The sequence below is a fragment of the Procambarus clarkii genome, chromosome 31, assembly GCF_040958095.1.
Source record: "Procambarus clarkii isolate CNS0578487 chromosome 31, FALCON_Pclarkii_2.0, whole genome shotgun sequence".
NCBI classification, from domain to species: domain Eukaryota; kingdom Metazoa; phylum Arthropoda; class Malacostraca; order Decapoda; family Cambaridae; genus Procambarus; species Procambarus clarkii.
In genome coordinates, this window is record NC_091180.1 from 26,195,784 (window position 1) to 26,213,213 (window position 17,430).

At 47.7% G+C, this 17,430-nt stretch overlaps 1 protein-coding gene across 1 annotated transcript in view; it reads right to left on the reverse strand.

Annotated features, from left to right (window-relative positions):
* Positions 1-9,039: 9,039 nt before the first annotated feature.
* The window catches only part of LOC123758886 (uncharacterized), a 31,591-nt gene continuing 23,200 nt past the window's right edge, over positions 9,040-17,430 (reverse strand). The window contains exons 2-4 of the mRNA XM_045743654.2: positions 10,478-11,004; positions 9,610-9,963; positions 9,040-9,246 (exon numbers count right to left, since the gene is read on the reverse strand). Of these exons, the coding sequence (XP_045599610.2) occupies positions 9,040-9,246; positions 9,610-9,963; positions 10,478-11,004 (1,088 nt within the window). The remainder of the gene's footprint in view (positions 9,247-9,609; positions 9,964-10,477; positions 11,005-17,430) is intronic.

The window sequence follows — 17,430 nt, forward strand, 5'->3', positions numbered from 1 at the left end:
TCTTATCAGCGATGGAGGATGCTGTAATTACGCATCTCTGAAGCAGGATGTTATTGTGAAGACTATCCAATTACATATCAGTTATTTAGCCTATAATCGCATTTGAAATCTGCCAAGTGTGTCTGATACTGGTCTAGCGAGCTAAGAGGCTGAGATTCTCTAAAGAGATCTCATCTGCATAATGATACAACGGTTTCCAGGGCGTCAGTTTCGTGGATTCAAATTGTATGTTATCTAGGGCGTGTGGGGTTCCTTTATGAACTTGACACAAGCAAGTTAGGAGGCCCTGGTCGACGACCGGGCCGCGAGGTCGCTGAGCCCCGAAATCACCTCAAGGTAAGCAGCTGGCTTGGCTGGTGATGGGCGCTTGGTGCAGGGGGTGGTGGTATGGTAGGGGGAAGGTGGTAGAAGAGTGGTGGTGGTGGTTGTTGAGAAAGGTGATTGTGGTCGAGGTGGAGATGATAGCACTAACCCCTGCTTCTTTCTCCATCTTAAACACCAGCCCTTCACGAAAAAAAAAAACACAATATCAAATGCTCTATGGCAGCCTAGTAAAATGCAGTCTACCCAGCCTCTCTGTTTCCCATCTTTTATTAGTAATGACACAGAATTCTTATCAGGTTTTTCAGGCAAGGGGAAGGAAACTATCAGAGGGGGGAAAGGGCCTTGTTGTCATTCCTTGTCCTCTCTCTCTCTCTCTCTCTCTCTCTCTCTCTCTCTCTCTCTCTCTCTCTCTCTCTCTCTCTCTCTCTCTCTCTCTCTCTCTCTCTCAGCGTTCATGTTAAGGGCTGTTTACCCACCACGAAGAGCCACCTGTAGCTGGTTGTCCAGGCTGTTGTGGCTGGCTCCGTTATAGCTAATAAATAACGGATATCAGTTATTTTAGTAATAATAATGAATTGTATTTTGTCGTAGCAGTTGCTTTACCCCTCAGCTGGTTCCACAGCCCCTCTACATAGCCACGTTCCGCTCAACATAGCCACGTTCCCCCTCAACATAGCCACGTTCCGCTCAACATAGCCACGTTCCCCCTCAACATAGCCACGTTCCGCTCAACATAGCCACGTTCCCCCTCAACATAGCCACGTTCCGCTCAACATAGCCACGTTCCCCCTCAACATAGCCACGTTCCGCTCAACATAGCCACGCTCCCCTCAACATAGCCACGTTCCTCTCAACATAGCCACGTTCCCCTCAACATAGCCACGTTCCCCCTCAACATAGCCACGTTTCCCTCAACATAGCCACGTTCCCCTTCAACATAGCCACGTTCCTCTCAACATAGCCACGTTCCCCTCAACATAGCCACGTTCCCCCTCAACATAGCCACGTTCCCCCTCAACATAGCCACGTTCCCCCTCAACATAGCCACGTTCCCCCTCAACATAGCCACGTTCCCCTCAACATAGCCACGTTCCCCCTCAACATAGCCACGTTCCCCCTCAACATAGCCACGTTCCCCTCAACCTAGCCACGTTCCCCCTCAACATAGCCACGTTCCCCTCAACATAGCCACGTTCCCCTTCAACATAGCCACGTTCCCCTCAACATAGCCACGTTCCCCTCAACATAGCCACGTTCCCCCTCAACATAGCCACGTTCCCCTCAACATAGCCACGTTCCCCCTCAACGTAGCCACGTTCCCCTCTACATAGCCACGTTCCCCTCTACATAGCCACGTTCCCCCTCAACATAGCCACGTTCCCCTCAACATAGCCACGTTCCCCTCTACATAGCCACGTTCCCCTCTACATAGCCACGTTCCCCCTCAACATAGCCACGTTCCCCTCTACATAGCCACGTTCCCCTCTACATAGCCACGTTCCCCCTCAACATAGCCACGTTCCCCTCAACATAGCCACGTTCCCCTCTACATAGCCACGTTCCCCTCTACATAGCCACGTTCCCCCTCAACATAGCCACGTTCCCCTCAATATAGCCACGTTCCCCCTCAACATAGCCACGTTCCCCTCAATATAGCCACGTTCCATTCCTGTTGCGAGGGCGGGTTCCCCCCTGTCCAGCCAGAGAGGTCATCCCGGAGTCTTGAGTCAGCCATACTGTCACCCCTCCAAGCTTGGAGGGTAGACAGATGCACAAGGGAGGTGCCGTCTACACGAAGCTTAGCTCCCTGCACCCGTACCCAATCTTATGGCAACAGAAGGAACAGCAACGCAAACAGCGCCAACAGGAGGAGCATCAACAGGCAAAAAACAGGGGAGGGGGTTAAGTAGCACCAACAAACGGTAGCATCAGGAGCAATTAAGAGACAGTAGGAGCAACAGGAGCAACAGGAGCAGGAACAACAGAAAGCTTTACGAGGATAATCAGAAGGCACCGCAGGACCTGACAGGTGTGTGTCCTCCCACACCTGCTGATTGACAGGTGTGTCCTCCCCCTCAACACCAGACTGACAGGTGTGTCTCCTCCCCTTAACACCAGACTGACAGGTGTGTCCTCCCCCCTCAACACCTGCAGACTGACAGGTGTGTGTCCAACGCCTCAACACCAGACTGACAGGTGTGTCTCCTCCCCTCAACATCTGCAGACTGACAGGTGTATCCTCCCACACCTGCAGAAGGTGAGGCCGCCGGACTATCCATCCACCAACATAATATCCTCCTCCCAACTAATCCATACCTATCCATCTACACGTATATGGAAATCTAACCATCTTCGCCTCCACCCAATGACCCCCCCTTTCCCCCCTCCCTCCTTCTCTCCCCCTATTACCCCTTAAACCCCCCCCCCCCGTCCTCCCCTCCTTTTAAGACCACTTGCTATAGTGGCGAATCACACTGGTTCCGTAGTATGCTAATTTATACCCCCTACCGTGTTATTATTCCTTACTATTGAATCAACAATGTCAGACAAAGGTGGTATTTGTGCTACCAAATCCTATATTAGACCTCCACCCGCGCTATCTCCGGCTATCGTGGCTTGAGTGTATACGGTATAGATATATAGAAGCTGGTGTTTGATTGAGCTGTTATTAGCTGTGGGGGGAGCAGGGGAATAGATAGTTATATATATATATATATATATATATATATATATATATATATATATATATATATATATATATATATATATATATATATATATATATATGTGTGTGTGTACTTACCTAATTGTACTTACCTAATTGTGCTTGCGGGGGTTGAGCTCTGGCTCTTTGGTCCCGCCTCTCAACCGTCAATCAACTGGTGTACAGATTCCTGAGCCTATTGGGCTCTATCATATCTACATTTGAAACTGTGAATGGAGTCAGCCTCCACCACATCACTTCCTAATGCATTCCATTTGCTAACTACTCTGACACTGAAAAAGTTCTTTCTAACGTCTCTGTGGCTCATTTGGGTACTCAGCTTCCACCTGTGTCCCCTTGTTCTGTTGCGAGGGCGGGTTCCCCCCTGTCCAGCCAGAGAGGTCATCCCGGAGTCTTGAGTCAGCCATGCTGTCACCCCTCTAAGCTTGGGGGAGTAGACAGATGCACAAGGGAGGTGCCGTCTACACGATGCTTAGCTCCCTGCACCCGTACCCAATCTTATGGCAACAGAAGGAACAGCAACGCAAACAGCGCCAACAGGAGGAGCATCAACAGGCAAAAAACAGGGGAGGGGGTTAAGTAGCACCAACAAACGGTAGCATCAGGAGCAATTAAGAGACAGTAGGAGCAACAGGAGCAACAGGAGCAGGAACAACAGAAAGCTTTACGAGGATAATCAGAAGGCACCGCAGGACCTGACAGGTGTGTGTGTGTGTGTGTGTGTGTGTGTGTGTGTGTGTGTGTGTGTGTGTGTGTGTGTGTGTGTGTGTGTGTGTGTGTGTTTGTGGTTTGATTAGTTCGTTCGAGGTTTCTAGTAGTAGTATCCGGTATAATATACCGGATACTACGGATGTACCGTAGTATCCGGTATAAGGAGTGGTGCTGTGAGCAAAAGTTGTAGCTATATAGTAGGCCTGTTAAATTTTAAGGTAGGCAGGCGTTCTAATTAGCATTTATAAGGCACATTGGGTTGGTAATCTTTCTCTCTCTCTTTCTCTCTCTCTCTCTCTCTCTCTCTCTCTCTCTCTCTCTCTCTCTCTCTCTCTCTCTCTCTCTCTCTCTCTCTCTCTCACACACACGTTTACTGGATTGCTACTCTATGCTTATTTTCCCCTCTTTCTCCGCCTCTTTCATTCTATTCCTCCTGTCTCCTATTCACACCCGCTCTCTGTTCCTCTTCCCTCCTCCTTTTCCATCGCGTTTTGTCTTAGATTCCGCTCTGTATTTCTCTATTTCTGTAATCTTTTCCGCCTGTTCCATTGTTCTTTCTTTAGTTCTGTCTTATTTTCTTCCATTATTTCCACCCCTCTCGTTCTCTTTCTCCTACGTCTCTCTATATCCATTCTTCGTTCGCTCTTTCCTTCCCTTTGTCATCCTCAAGTTTTAACCTATTTCCATTTTCAACGAAACCGTTTGACTCTCCTCCCCCCCCCCCAACCAGGCCCCTCTCCTACGATGTCCCTCCCCCCCCCCCTCTCACATACGCCCCCATCCAGATCTCCGACCCCCCCCCCCTCCCTTCTGATACCTCTACGACCCCCTACCCTTTAGACCAGCTCTCCTCCACCCCCTAACCTTGTTCAACCCTTTACATAGCCCGTGCTACTTGCCCCGCTCCTGTGCCAGGTAAGCTACGGGCTCACCATAGCCCGTGCTACTTGCAACTTGTTTCGAGAGTAGCTGAATCTATAACAACAACAACAACCCTAAGCACATCGTTCCCCCATTTCCAGCCACCCATTTCTGAACCTCATCTGTCTCCCCCCCCCCCTCTCCCCCTTTCTCCCCCCCCCACTGACCCCCTCCCTTCCCCCCCCCCCACACTCACCCCCTCTCCCCCCCCCCACACTCACCCCCTCTGCCTCCCTCCCCCCCCCCCCCCATCACGAACGTGGAGAGATCCAACGATTTGTATCACAGGGTTGGAGTCAGTGTTGCCAACCGTCCGACAGGTTTGCTGGATGCTCTCCGCGTCAGTGTTGTCAGCGACAGTTGACGGGTGGTGGGTGAGGGTTTGTTTTTACTTGTGGGGGGGGGGAGGGTGGATGGGGCTTCATCCATGTCATTGTTTTGTTTGTTTGTCACCTTTATTAGTTTTTGCGTTCTGTTGCAAGGTCGGGTATTTGTTCGGTGTTTAATGATTGCAAACTCGTCTAAATGAGCATATGGAACATGTAAGAGTCTCAGAAGAACTGTAAAGTCGTACAGGATAACATGTTCAGTAAGGAACAAGGAAGAACACGGGAACATTGATTGGAAAATCCCAGATAATAAATGAGAACGTATGAGAATGACGATGATAAATAGTAATTTTCCGCGCTGGGTAACGAGCAACTGGAATGAACTAGAGAGGTTATCTTGAGGTTATCTTGAGGGTTATCTTGAGGTTATCTTGAGGTTATCTTGGGGTTATCTTGAGGGTTATCTTGAGGTTATCTTGAGGTTATCTTGAGGGTTATCTTGAGGGTTATCTTGAGGTTATCTTGAGGGTTATCTTGAGGTTATCTTGAGGGTTATCTTGAGGTTATCTTGAGATTATCTTGGGGTTATCTTGAGGTTATCTTGAGGTTATCTTGGGGTTATCTTGAGGTTATCTTGGGGTTATCTTGAGGTTATCTTGAGGTTATCTTGAGGTTATCTTGAGGGTTATCTTGAAGTTATCTTGAGGGTTATCTTGAGGTTATCTTGAGGTTATCTTGAGGGTTATCTTGAGAAGATTTCGGGGCTTAGCGTCCCCGCGGCCCGGTCCTTGACCTGGCCTCCTCCTTTTTTGTTATACATCCCCCAGGAAGCAGCCCCATAGCAGCTGTCTAATTCCCAGGTACCTATTTACTGCTAGGTGAACAGGAGCATCAGGAATGAAAGAAACTCTGCCCATTTGTTTCGGTAGGCACAAGTTGCTTCCTTAAATACGTTCAATAATAGACACCACAAACAGCAGATAATCGTCAGCTTATAAAAGAGGGACTCGGGAGCTAGAGCTCGACAATCCTTCTTCTTGAGGTTATCTTGAGATGATTTCGGGGCTTTAGTGTCCCCGCGGCCCGGTCCTTGACCAGGCCTCCACCCCCAGGAAGCAGCCCGTGACAGCTGACTAACACCCAGGTACCTATTTTACTGCTAGGTAACAGGGGCATAGGGTGAAAGAAACTCTGCCCATTGTTTCTCGCCGGCGCCTGGGATCGAACCCAGGACCACAGGATCACAAGTCCAGCGTGCTGTCCGCTCGGCCGACCGGCTCCCTGAACCCATTTTCCCATTGGATCCTAACCCATTTTCACAAGTCTTGTTTAGCAAGTACACCGCATCTTTCCTGACTGCCAGGGAGCCTTCGACACTGGCTTGATAAAGCAGAAGAAAATCTAACTAGGAATGTGAAGAACAGAATTAGAGAATACCTACCCGATTGGAAACACGTATTGATAGATCAGGCTGGAATAAGTAATAGAGAATTCTGCAGTTAACAGCTCTAGAACCCATTCAAAGTCTTATATGGTCATTATGAAGTCCTTTTCCAGTTTAACATATAAATAACTTCTGTTTCATAGGATATAAAGGGAATGGTGTGAAATGAGAAGGAAATTATCAAGGGAAAAGCACCAAATCATTACGACTGTATAGCACTTGGAAGGGGTCAGGATAAGGATCTTAGGATGGGACGGGGGGGAAGGAATGGTGCCCAACCACTTGTTGGACGGTCGGGGATTGAACGCCGACCTACATGCAGCGAGACCGTCGTTCTATCGTCCACCCCAAGTGGTGCGAGGACTGTGAAATGAGAAACAAAGCAGATTTGTCAACCAAGATGAAACCACCATTCCGTCTTGCTTGTTAGGAAGTCATTGGACGAGGGTTTCCCAGATGGACTGGAAGATGTAGACCAATCCACTAGCTACCTCACTCAACCATCAATCAATACAAATATATTGTTGATTATGCTTTTGCTAATTATCGATGTAAAATAATATAGGTTAATTATTCTGAAGACAAATCCATGTATGGGTTTAATTGTTATAGTGGAAATTAGCGGTGCCAGGTGACACAGGATAGGTCTGGCCCAACCAACCATTCCAAGTGGTTGGTTGGGCCCTTAAGGGTGGAACGACGGTCTCTCGTTTCTTGCAGGTCGGCGTTCAATCCCCGACCGTCCAAGTAGTTTGGGCACCCCCCCCCTCCCCCTCCGTCTTATCCATAATCCTTATCCTTATGTTTCTTCCGAGTGCCAAATAATCGTTTTGACTTGGTGATTTCTTCTGTTAATTACCTTACCTTGCGTCATTAAGGGCGTACATGACGTATATAAATATAGCATTAAACGCCTCAAGAACTGCCTATATTGATCAGTGGTTGCTAACCTCATCCTAATTACACTATAGTGTACCATTGTCACCATCCTAATTACACTATAGTTCACCATTGTCACTATCCTAAATACACTATAGTTCACCATTGTCACCATCCTAAATACACTATAGGTCGTTATAATCACCATCCTGAATGTACCGTAAGTCCCCCCCCCTCTTGTATAAATCACCATTACCACAATCCTCAAGAAAATGTCACTATACTCACTATAAATATACTATAGAGACTAATATGGTGCAGAGAAGTTAGTTTACCGGAATTAGGTTATACTCTGGGCTCTGTCATTCACTGGTTGTGGGGGGGGGGATTCATCATTCATACCATACTCTGTGAGAGACTCATCACTGGTACTGATACCCATCACTGTCACCACCACTACCACTATTACAAACCACCACCACCACAACCCATTTTCACTGCTCTGTCACCACAACCACCACCCCACCTACCCCTTACAACAGACCCATCTCTACCACAACTCACAACCACCATCGCCACCTGCCACAACTAGCATCCTCACTAAGTACAACAAGAACCCCTACCACCACTACCACCACCACCACCACCCCCCTCTATCCTCTCCTGGCCACCATACCCTGGGGTCGTTATCCCATGACCACCCCCATAGTCTACCATTATCCTAACTACCCAAACTACCTGCCTTAAATTAAAAGCTGTGTCTTTGGGGTGTGTCATTCCAGGGGATGGAATGACAATCCTCACTCATCAGAAACAATCAAATTGCAGGTTGCAGGTCGACATTTAGCAGTCGTCTCTGCCTTGTCTTGGAGGAGCTGGCAACACTGACAGCACCCCTGGGTGATGGGGGGAGGGGGTGATGGGGGGAGGGGGTGATGGGGGGAGGGGGTGATGGGGGGGTGATGGGGAATGGGGGGGGGGGAAGATGGGGTTATCAGATAGATATGTGGGTTTGTTTAGCTTTTTTTTCTATCTATTATTTTACTTTAATTCAGGTAAAGGTCTTTTTTGTTTTTTTAATGTTCTGGTGTTAATTAGTATACACACTGTCTGTCTGTCTGTCTGTCTGTCTGTCTGTCTGTCTGTCTGTCTGTCTGTCTGTCTGTCTGTCTGTCTGTCTCTCTCTCTCTCTCTCTCTCTAACCACATATTTGGTAAACCCCAATTTCCAGAACCTATCGGCTAACCTGTGTCATTGCAATGGTCACTATCTTGCAGCGTGGCTATACAACATCTTACCCCTCCCCCCAAACCCGTAAGAGCGAGAATGCCCATTCTCGAACCCCGCAAAATCGCCCTTATGTCTACAGCTCCAGGAGGGAGGAGGCAGGGGGGGGGGGTCGCAAAACCCCTCTCCCCCCCCCTTCCCCCCCTCCCTCCCCCTGCACCTGGGGGCAAGAACATCTCTTCCCACAATTACTATCATTTTGTCCACGGGGTTTTCTCCTTGTGTCATTTGATAATTCCGAGGGGTGGCTGTAGACAGGGCTATCCCACGGCTGTCCCGGAGAGCCGGTAATCCCAGCCTCGGTCAACGCCTCCTTCGACCGTGGTGACGCCTGCGCTTCGCGCCCCTCACGCCCTCTGTGGTTAGATAATCGACCGTGGGTAAGTTGTATTAAGTGGGTTCTTCAGTGGGTGGGTTCTTCAGTGGGTGGGTTCTACAGTGGGTGGTTCTCCAGTGGGTGGTTCTCCAGTGGGTAGTTCTTCAGTGGGTGGTTCTCCAGTGGGTGGTTCTTCAGTGGGTGGTTCTCCAGTGGGTGGTTCTCCAGTGGGTGGTTCTTCAGTGGGTGGTTCTTCAGTGGGTGGTTCTACAGTGGGTGGTTCTTCAGTGGGTGGTTCTTCAGTGGGGTTCTACAGTGGGTGGTTCTTCAGTAGGGGGTTCTCCAGTGGGTGGTTCTTCAGTGGGTGGTTCTTCAGTGAATGGGTTCTTCAGTGGGTGGTTCTCCAGTGGGTGGTTCTTCAGTGGGGTTCTACAGTGGGTGGTTCTTCAGTGGGGGGTTCTCCCGTGGGTGGTTCTTCAGTGGATGGTTCTTCAGTGAGTGGGTTCTTCAGTGGGTGGTTCTTCAGTGGGTGGTTCTTCAGTGAGTGGGTTCTTCAGTGGGTGGTTCTCCAGTGGGTGGTTCTTCAGTGGGTGGTTCTTCAGTGGGTGGTTCTTCAGTGGGTGGTTCTACAGTGGGGGTTCTTCAGTGGGGGTTCTTCAGTGGGTGGTTCTACAGTGGGTGGTTCTACAGTGGGTGGTTCTTCAGTGGGTGAAATGTTCAGTGGGTGGTTCTCCAGTGGGTGGTTCTTCAGTGGGGGTTCTTCAGTGGGTGGTTCTTCAGTGGGTAGTTCTACAGTGGGGGGTTCTTCAGTGGGGGGTTCTTCAGTGGGGGGTTCTTCAGTGGGTGGTTCTTCAGTGGGGGGTTCTCCAGTGGGTGGTTCTTCAGTGGGTGGTTCTCCAGTGGGTGGTTCCACAGTGGGGGGTTCTCCAGTGGGTGGTTCTCTAGTGGGTGGTTCTACAGTGGGTGGTTCTTCAGTGGGTGGTTCTCCAGTGGGTGGTTCTTCAGTGGGTGGTTCTTCAGTGGGGTTCTACAGTGGGTGGTTCTTCAGTGGGGGGTTCTCCAGTGGGTGGTTCTTCAGTGGGTGGTTCTTCAGTGAGTGGGTTCTTCAGTGGGTGGTTCTCCAGTGGGTGGTTCTTCAGTGGGTGGTTCTTCAGTGGGTGGTTCTTCAGTGGGTGAAATGTTCAGTGGGTGGTTCTCCAGTGGGTGGTTCTTCAGTGGGGGTTCTTCAGTGGGTGGTTCTTCAGTGGGTGGTTCTTCAGTGGGTGGTTCTTCAGTGGGGGTTCTTCAGTGGGTGGTTCTTCAGTGGGTGGTTCTTCAGTGGGTGGTTCTTCAGTGGGTGGTTCTTCAGTGGGTGAAATGTTCAGTGGGTGGTTCTCCAGTGGGTGGTTCTTCAGTGGGGGTTCTCCAGTGGGTGGTTCTTCAGTGGGGGGTTCTCCAGTGGGTGGTTCTTCAGTGGGTGGTTCTTCAGTGAGTGGGTTCTTCAGTGGGTGGTTCTACAGTGGGGGGTTCTTCAGTGGGGGTTCTTCAGTGGGTGGTTCTACAGTGGGTGGTTCTTCAGTGGGTGAAATGTTCAGTGGGTGGTTCTCCAGTGGGTGGTTCTTCAGTGGGGGTTCTTCAGTGGGTGGTTCTTCAGTGGGTGGTTCTTCAGTGGGTGGTTCTTCAGTGGGTGGTTCTTCAGTGGGTGGTTCTCCAGTGGGTGGTTCTACAGTGGGGGGTTCTCCAGTGGGTGGTTCTTCAGTGGGTGGTTCTCCAGTGGGTGGTTCTCCAGTGGGTGGTTCTACAGTGGGGGGTTCTCCAGTGGGTGGTTCTTCAGTGGGTGGTTCTCCAGTGGGTGGTTCTACAGTGGGGGGTTCTCCAGTGGGTGGTTCTTCAGTGGGTGGTTCTTCAGTGGGTGGTTCTTCAGTGGGTGGTTCTTCAGTGGGTGGTTCTTCAGTGGGTGGTTCTCTAGTGGTTGGTTCTTCAGTGGGTGGTTCTTCAGTGGGTGGTTCTCTAGTGGTTGGTTCTTCAGTGGGTGGTTCTTCAGTGGGACGAACGGTGAGGGCCCATCCCAGATAGACAACAACAGCGCCTGTTCAACGGTACATGGCTGCAACAGAACTGGATAGTTACAGTGGGAGCAGCCACTTATATCAAGTGGGATAACAGAGAGTGGTCACTGTTTAACGAGTGGGATAACAGGGAGTAGGACACTGTTTAACGAGTGGGATCAGTCACTGTTAAAACGAGTGGGTCAACAGTTACCATGTTAAGGGTTAAAAAGTAATATGTCATTCACCGTTATGTCTCCCGTTAACAACAGTGACCTGGACAGTGAACTGTGATATCTCCCCCCCCCCCCCCCCAAACCACCACTTTCCAATTAAGTAGTTCACACAGTCTTAAACAGTCAGGTCACCTCACACATTTTTTAAAAGAAATCACCCATTAGTTGCAAAATGCGACAGAATTGTTATTAAAAAAAATTAATCAAGCTTCCCCCTCCATGTATACCCGTTTTCTTTACCTTCGACGCGATAGGCTATAGGCGTGTTAATGCGTGCAGATTTGTACGCTTCGGCTTAGGGCAAATCAGTTGCTTTTTTTGACGGAGTGGCGGGTCGAGAGAACAGACTGGGTTGAGGGTGAAGAGGGGAAGGAAGAAATGAAGATAGAGGAGGAAAGAAGGATAGAGTTAGGGAATGGATAGAAAATGGAATGGGAGGAGGAAGAATCAGATTGGAATGGAAAGGGGGTTAAAAGCCAGGCGGAAAAGGATGGAGGGAAAGATCGAAGGTCAAGATATGTCATGCCTATATGAGTAGGTCATGTCTGTCAGTGTCACGGATGGAATGGGTGGTAGGTGAGTCGATGTGATGGAACAGGTGGAAGGGATAGGTGAGTGAGTAGGGAGGGAGGGAGGGGGGGGGGTTAAAATGACTATCTGATAATCAAATTTCAATCGCTGTTCTCATTGGGAGGAGGGAGGGAGGTGAGAAGTAAGGAGGTCAGGTCAGCGAAGGACCTGACCTATAGGCCCTTAGAGCACTGGTTTATGACAGTTTGGGCGCCAACTACCAGTTACACGTTCAAAAAATTGTGCCCATCGTTAACTATGCGGTCGTCTCTCTCTCTCTCTCTCTCTCTCTCTCTCTCTCTCTCTCTCTCTCTCTCTCTCTCTCTCTCTCTCTCTCTCTCTCTCTCTCTCTCTCCTCGTATAGGGCAAGATTGAACTCAGGGTATTGTATTCCTGGCTTCATTTTGATGTTTACTACAACCCATTGCCACCCCATGGAGTGGATGCCTTCTCGTTACTAACCACCTGATGTATGTTGTTGATATCCACCTCGTTACTAACCACCAACTGTGTGTGTGTGTTGGTGTTGTCGCCTTCGTTACTAACCACTAACTGTGTGATGTTGTCCTTCGTTCCTTCCCAGCTCTTCTGGGTTAAGAGTTATGGCGAGCAAGAAGCTATAGTGAAAATGAGAGGAGGGAGAGAAGGAGAGGAGGAAGATAGAGAGAGGAGGAGAGGGGGACCTAAATGTTAGTGGGAGCGAGTGAGAGAGATGGGGGTAAGTAGGCGGATGTGAGAAAGAGGGTGGGAGAGAGAGAGAGAGAGAGAGAGAGAGAGAGAGAGAGAGAGAGAGAGAGAGAGAGAGAGAGAGAGAGAGAGAGAGAGGGTGCTAATGTATGCATGTGTCTCTTCATGTTTTAAGCTAAGGAACTATTTAAGTTCAACCAAATGACCCACAAGCACATTTATGATCTTTTAATTATATGAGCTTAGTTACCAGATGGTCGTTCACCCTCTTGCCCCCCCTCCCCCCCCATCACCCCTCCCTCTCACCTCCCTCTCACTTCCTCCCTCACCTTCTCACTCCTCATCTCCCCCAGGTAAAATCAGGTATCATAAGATGATTGTTTTTTTCCTTTGTCAGTAAGCAATATTATATATATATATATATATATATATGTCGTACCTAGTAGCCAGAACTCACTTCTCAGCCTACTATTCAAGGCCCGATTTGCCTAATAAGCCAAGTTTTCCTGAATTAATATATTTACTATAGTTTTTTTCTTATGAAATGATAAAGCAACCCTTTTCTCTATGTATGAGGTCAATTTTTTTTTTATAGGAGTTAAAATTAACGTAGATATATGACCGAACCTAACCAACCCTACCTAACCTAACCTAACCTATATTTATAGGTAAGGTTAGGTTAGGTAGCCAAAAAAAGCTAGGTTAGGTTAGGTTAGGTAGGTTAGGTAGACGAAAAAACATTAATTCATGAAAACTTGGCTTATTAGGCAAATCGGGCCTTGAATAGTAGGCTGAGAAGTGCGTTCTGGCTATTAGGTACGACATATATATATATACATATATATATATATATATATATATATATATATATATATATATATATATATATATATATATATATATATATATATAATATTGGTATTACATATTCTAATTTCATGTTCAGTTGAGCCTAGGTTAGGTTAAGTGTATTAGTGGCTTATTAAATAGACAAACTCTGAAACAACTAATTAAACACCCACTGTATCATGTCCTCCTAATTATATAATCAAATTATTATTATTATTATTATTATTATTATTATTATTATTATTATTATTATTATTATTATTATGTGTCTGGCTAACTTGGACATAACTTTCTTAAGTTAATTGGGTGTGCCAATCTGGGGTTCGGCCCCAAAGACCCCAGAAAAAATTAATTAAAAATTTTAGACCATTAAAAATTGTCTTAAATTTTACCGCTACGTTGTAATCAAAATAGGAATGTTAAAAAATATCAATTAATATTATTATATGTTGAAATTGTGTTCATAGTTAGATATTGGTTAGGCGTTTATAGCTTCTTTCGGCAATTATTTGTATTTGCAGTATGTGGGTGAAGCATTTATACCGAGTGGCGATTCGAACAGAGTTCGACGTCCGAAGCCCTGGTCGAGGAAATGTTCGATCAGTGATATGATCGTTCGAGTGTTGTATGTTCGAATCGTATGTAAAGTGATTTTCATTCTTTAGCAGGGGTTTGGCAGCCACATTAACGGGCATTTGGCCAGTGTTTAGATGTGCTATTAACGAGCTACCTAAAAAGGCCAATTAACTAAGGTTATTGTATGTTTCGGATCAGGCAACGTGGCTTTGGAGAAGCTGTTGAACCATCTGTTGAACGTGTACCTCATCAAGCCATCCATATACACATCAAATCACTCACCTAAGCCACCAAACCACTCAGTTAAGCCACCCAACTACCCACTTAAGCCACCCAACTACCCATTTAAGCCACCTAACTACACGAGTCACAAGTGACCTCAGACCACACAAAACAGGCCGCCGGGTCAGGTATAATAGCCAGCATTTAACAGGTACTTGTGAGAGCGAGTGATGAACGGGCTGAGGGCCGCTTAAGTAAGGTCGGGTCAACCATCGTTCCCCCCTCTAACGACTGCTCCGCCTTGTTCCGCTTGACCTTCGTCTGCGCTGACCTGGCCGGGTGGTGGCTGTAGATTGACCTCTGTGACCGGGCTGACTTTCATTTGTTTTCTCTCACGTTGGAAAAACAAAATTGTCGGGGTTCCCAAACTTACACACGGAAATAACATCACATGAGACCAGGAGGCATGGCAGGATGTGCAGAATACCCCCGTTGAAGAGCAGTGGTGTAATAGGTACTCTGAGAGAGAACTATCAACATCAGAGGCCCGAGACTGTTCAATATGCCTCCACTACACATAAGAGGCATAACTGGCCGACCCCTCACAGTGTTCAAGAGAGAACTATTAACATCAGAGGCCCGAGACTGTTGAACACGCTTCCACTACACATAAGGGGCATAACTGGCCGACCCCTCACAGTGTTCAAGAGAGAACTATCAACATCAGAGGCCCGAGACTGTTCAACACGCTTTCACTACACATAAGGGGCATAACTGGCCGACCCCTCACAGTGTTCAAGAGAGAACTATCAACATCAGAGGCCCGAGACTGTTCAACACGCCTCCACTACACATAAGGGGACATATATAACTAGCCGATCCCTCACAGTGTTCAAGAGAGAACTCGATGAACACATGCAAAGGATACCTGATCAACCAGGCTGTGATTCATACGTCAGGCTGCGAGCAGCCGCGTTCAACAGCCTGGTTGACCAGACTATCAGCCAGGAAGCATGGCCAGAGACCGGGCCGCGGGGATCTTGACCCCCAGAAGCACCGCAAGGCAAGGTAATGGTCAAAATGAATGAGGAATGTGCTTGAGATGAGAAATGTGTTAAGAGATAAAAGATGTGCTAAAGATGAGGACACATTAAAGCTGTTTAATCCTTAAATTATTATTTTCTTAATATTAACAAATAGCCAACATTTCTACCCTACTCGCAAGTGCATTAGAAAAGGGGTCACCGCTATATATAGCAAAATACGAAGCGCTATTTATATTAATTGCTCTCTGAGGTTAATTGCTTCGTTATAAATGAACGGGATTAAGAGCTATGACGCAAGTCGGGGGCGGAACTCGTTGAGATGTGAGTGAGTGAGTGAGTGAGTGAGTGAGTGAGTGAGTGAGTGAGTGAGTGAGTGAGTGAGTGAGTGAGGGAGGGAGAGGTGAGGACTTGACCTCACCCTGCTTAGCACCTGTGACCTCGTAAACTACTTGCTAATTACGCGCACAATAACCTGTCCTTCTGAGGCCGGATGCTGCGGCCGACCCTTCATCTCCCAGACTTATCTTTGGACATCCCAACCCTTCCTTATCAGGATTGAGAATATCAGTTCTCCCTATCAATCACCGCTACCCTTTCAATCTCTGTTTATTTCCTCGTATTATTTCAGTCTTCTGCTCACTACCCCCGCCCCCCCCCCCATCTCTATAGGCCTATAACTTATCCCTATGAAATTAAATGTGCAGTAATTGCGTGTGCGTGTGTGTGTGTGTGTGTGTGTGTGTGTGTGTGTGTGTGTGTGTGTGTGTGTGTGTGTGTGTGTGTGTGTGTGCGTGTGTGTGTGTGTGTGTGTACTCACCTAGTTGTACTCACCTAGTTGTGCTTGCAGGGGTTTAGCTTTGGCTCTTTGGTCCCGCCTCTCAACTGTCGATCAACTGGTGTACAGGTTCCTGAGCCTACTGGGCTCTATCATATCTACATTTGAAACTGTGTATGGAGTCAGCCTCCACCACATCACTGCCTAATGCATTCCATCTGTTAACTACTCTGACACTGAAAAGTTCTTTCTAAGGTCCCTGCGGCTCATTTGGGTACTCAGTTTCCACCTGTGTCCCCTAGTTCGCGTACCACCCTATGTGTGTGTGTGTGTGTGTATGTGTGTGTGTGTGTGTGTGTGTGTGTGTGTGTGTGTGTGTGTGTGTGTGTGTGTGTGTGTGTGTGTGTGTGTGTGTGTACTCACCTAGTTGTGTTTGCGAGGGTTGAGCTCTGGCTCTTTGGTCCCGCCTCTCAACCGTCAATCAACAGGTGTACAGATTCCTGTACACCTTGTGTGTGTGTGTGTGTGTGCGTGTGCGCGCACGCTCACGCCTGTTTGAGTGCAGAAGTATTTCCATAACTAGCTGATTTTGTAGATTCAAAGTCCATGTATTCCAGCTACTGTGTAACGGATGCAGTGACTCCGACTAACATGCTGTTGAACCTACGCCTTGGAACAAGTCACTACGTAATAAAATAGACGTGGGAACGCTGGACAGTTTCAAGCGTAGTTTAGACACATATATATGAATAAGTTTGAGCTGATATAATTAGAAACTAGCACGAATGAGCCTAATAGGCCTGCTGTTGTTTCCATCAATCTCATATTCTTCAGATATATGTATACTTATGTGTATGTTATGTATAAACCCTTCTAGCTCGTTCCACCTGCTCTCAAGAGGCAAAAAAATTTATTCTTATGACTTAAAGTTCTTGTGATAAATGAAAATAAATCTCCTTGTTTCTACTCAAAATGAGGAATATGTCCTTATGTCCCTCTAGCTCGCTTGTAGGTTGTAGAACTAATGAGACACAAGAGCCACATGTCCCTCATTCACTGTAAGTTGTTTATGTACGTCGTCTTTACATACAGTATGTAGCGTGGTATGTATAGAGTGCACATACAGGAGTATAGCGTGCACATACAGGAGTATAGAGTGCACATACAGGATGAGAGCAACGCTAGCGGGGGGTCTCATCTTACCTATAGCTCCTTTCGTGTCCTCCTGCCTCTCCCAGCATCCTTCCCTTCCTCTCCTCCCCCTTCCATCTTCGTCCCTCCCCCCTCTCTCCATCTTCCTTCCCCCTCCCCCCCCCTCCCCACGACGAATGTCTTCCAAGTTTGCATTCTAACCATTATCACTCTTGGAGAACAAAACATTATCTTAATTTGATTTAGAAGGCTTTAGAGCGACCGTCTCGCTTCATGCAGGTCGGCGTTCAATCCCCGACCGTTCAAGGGGTTGGGCACCATTCCTTTCCCCCTGCCCGTCCCAATCCTAAATCC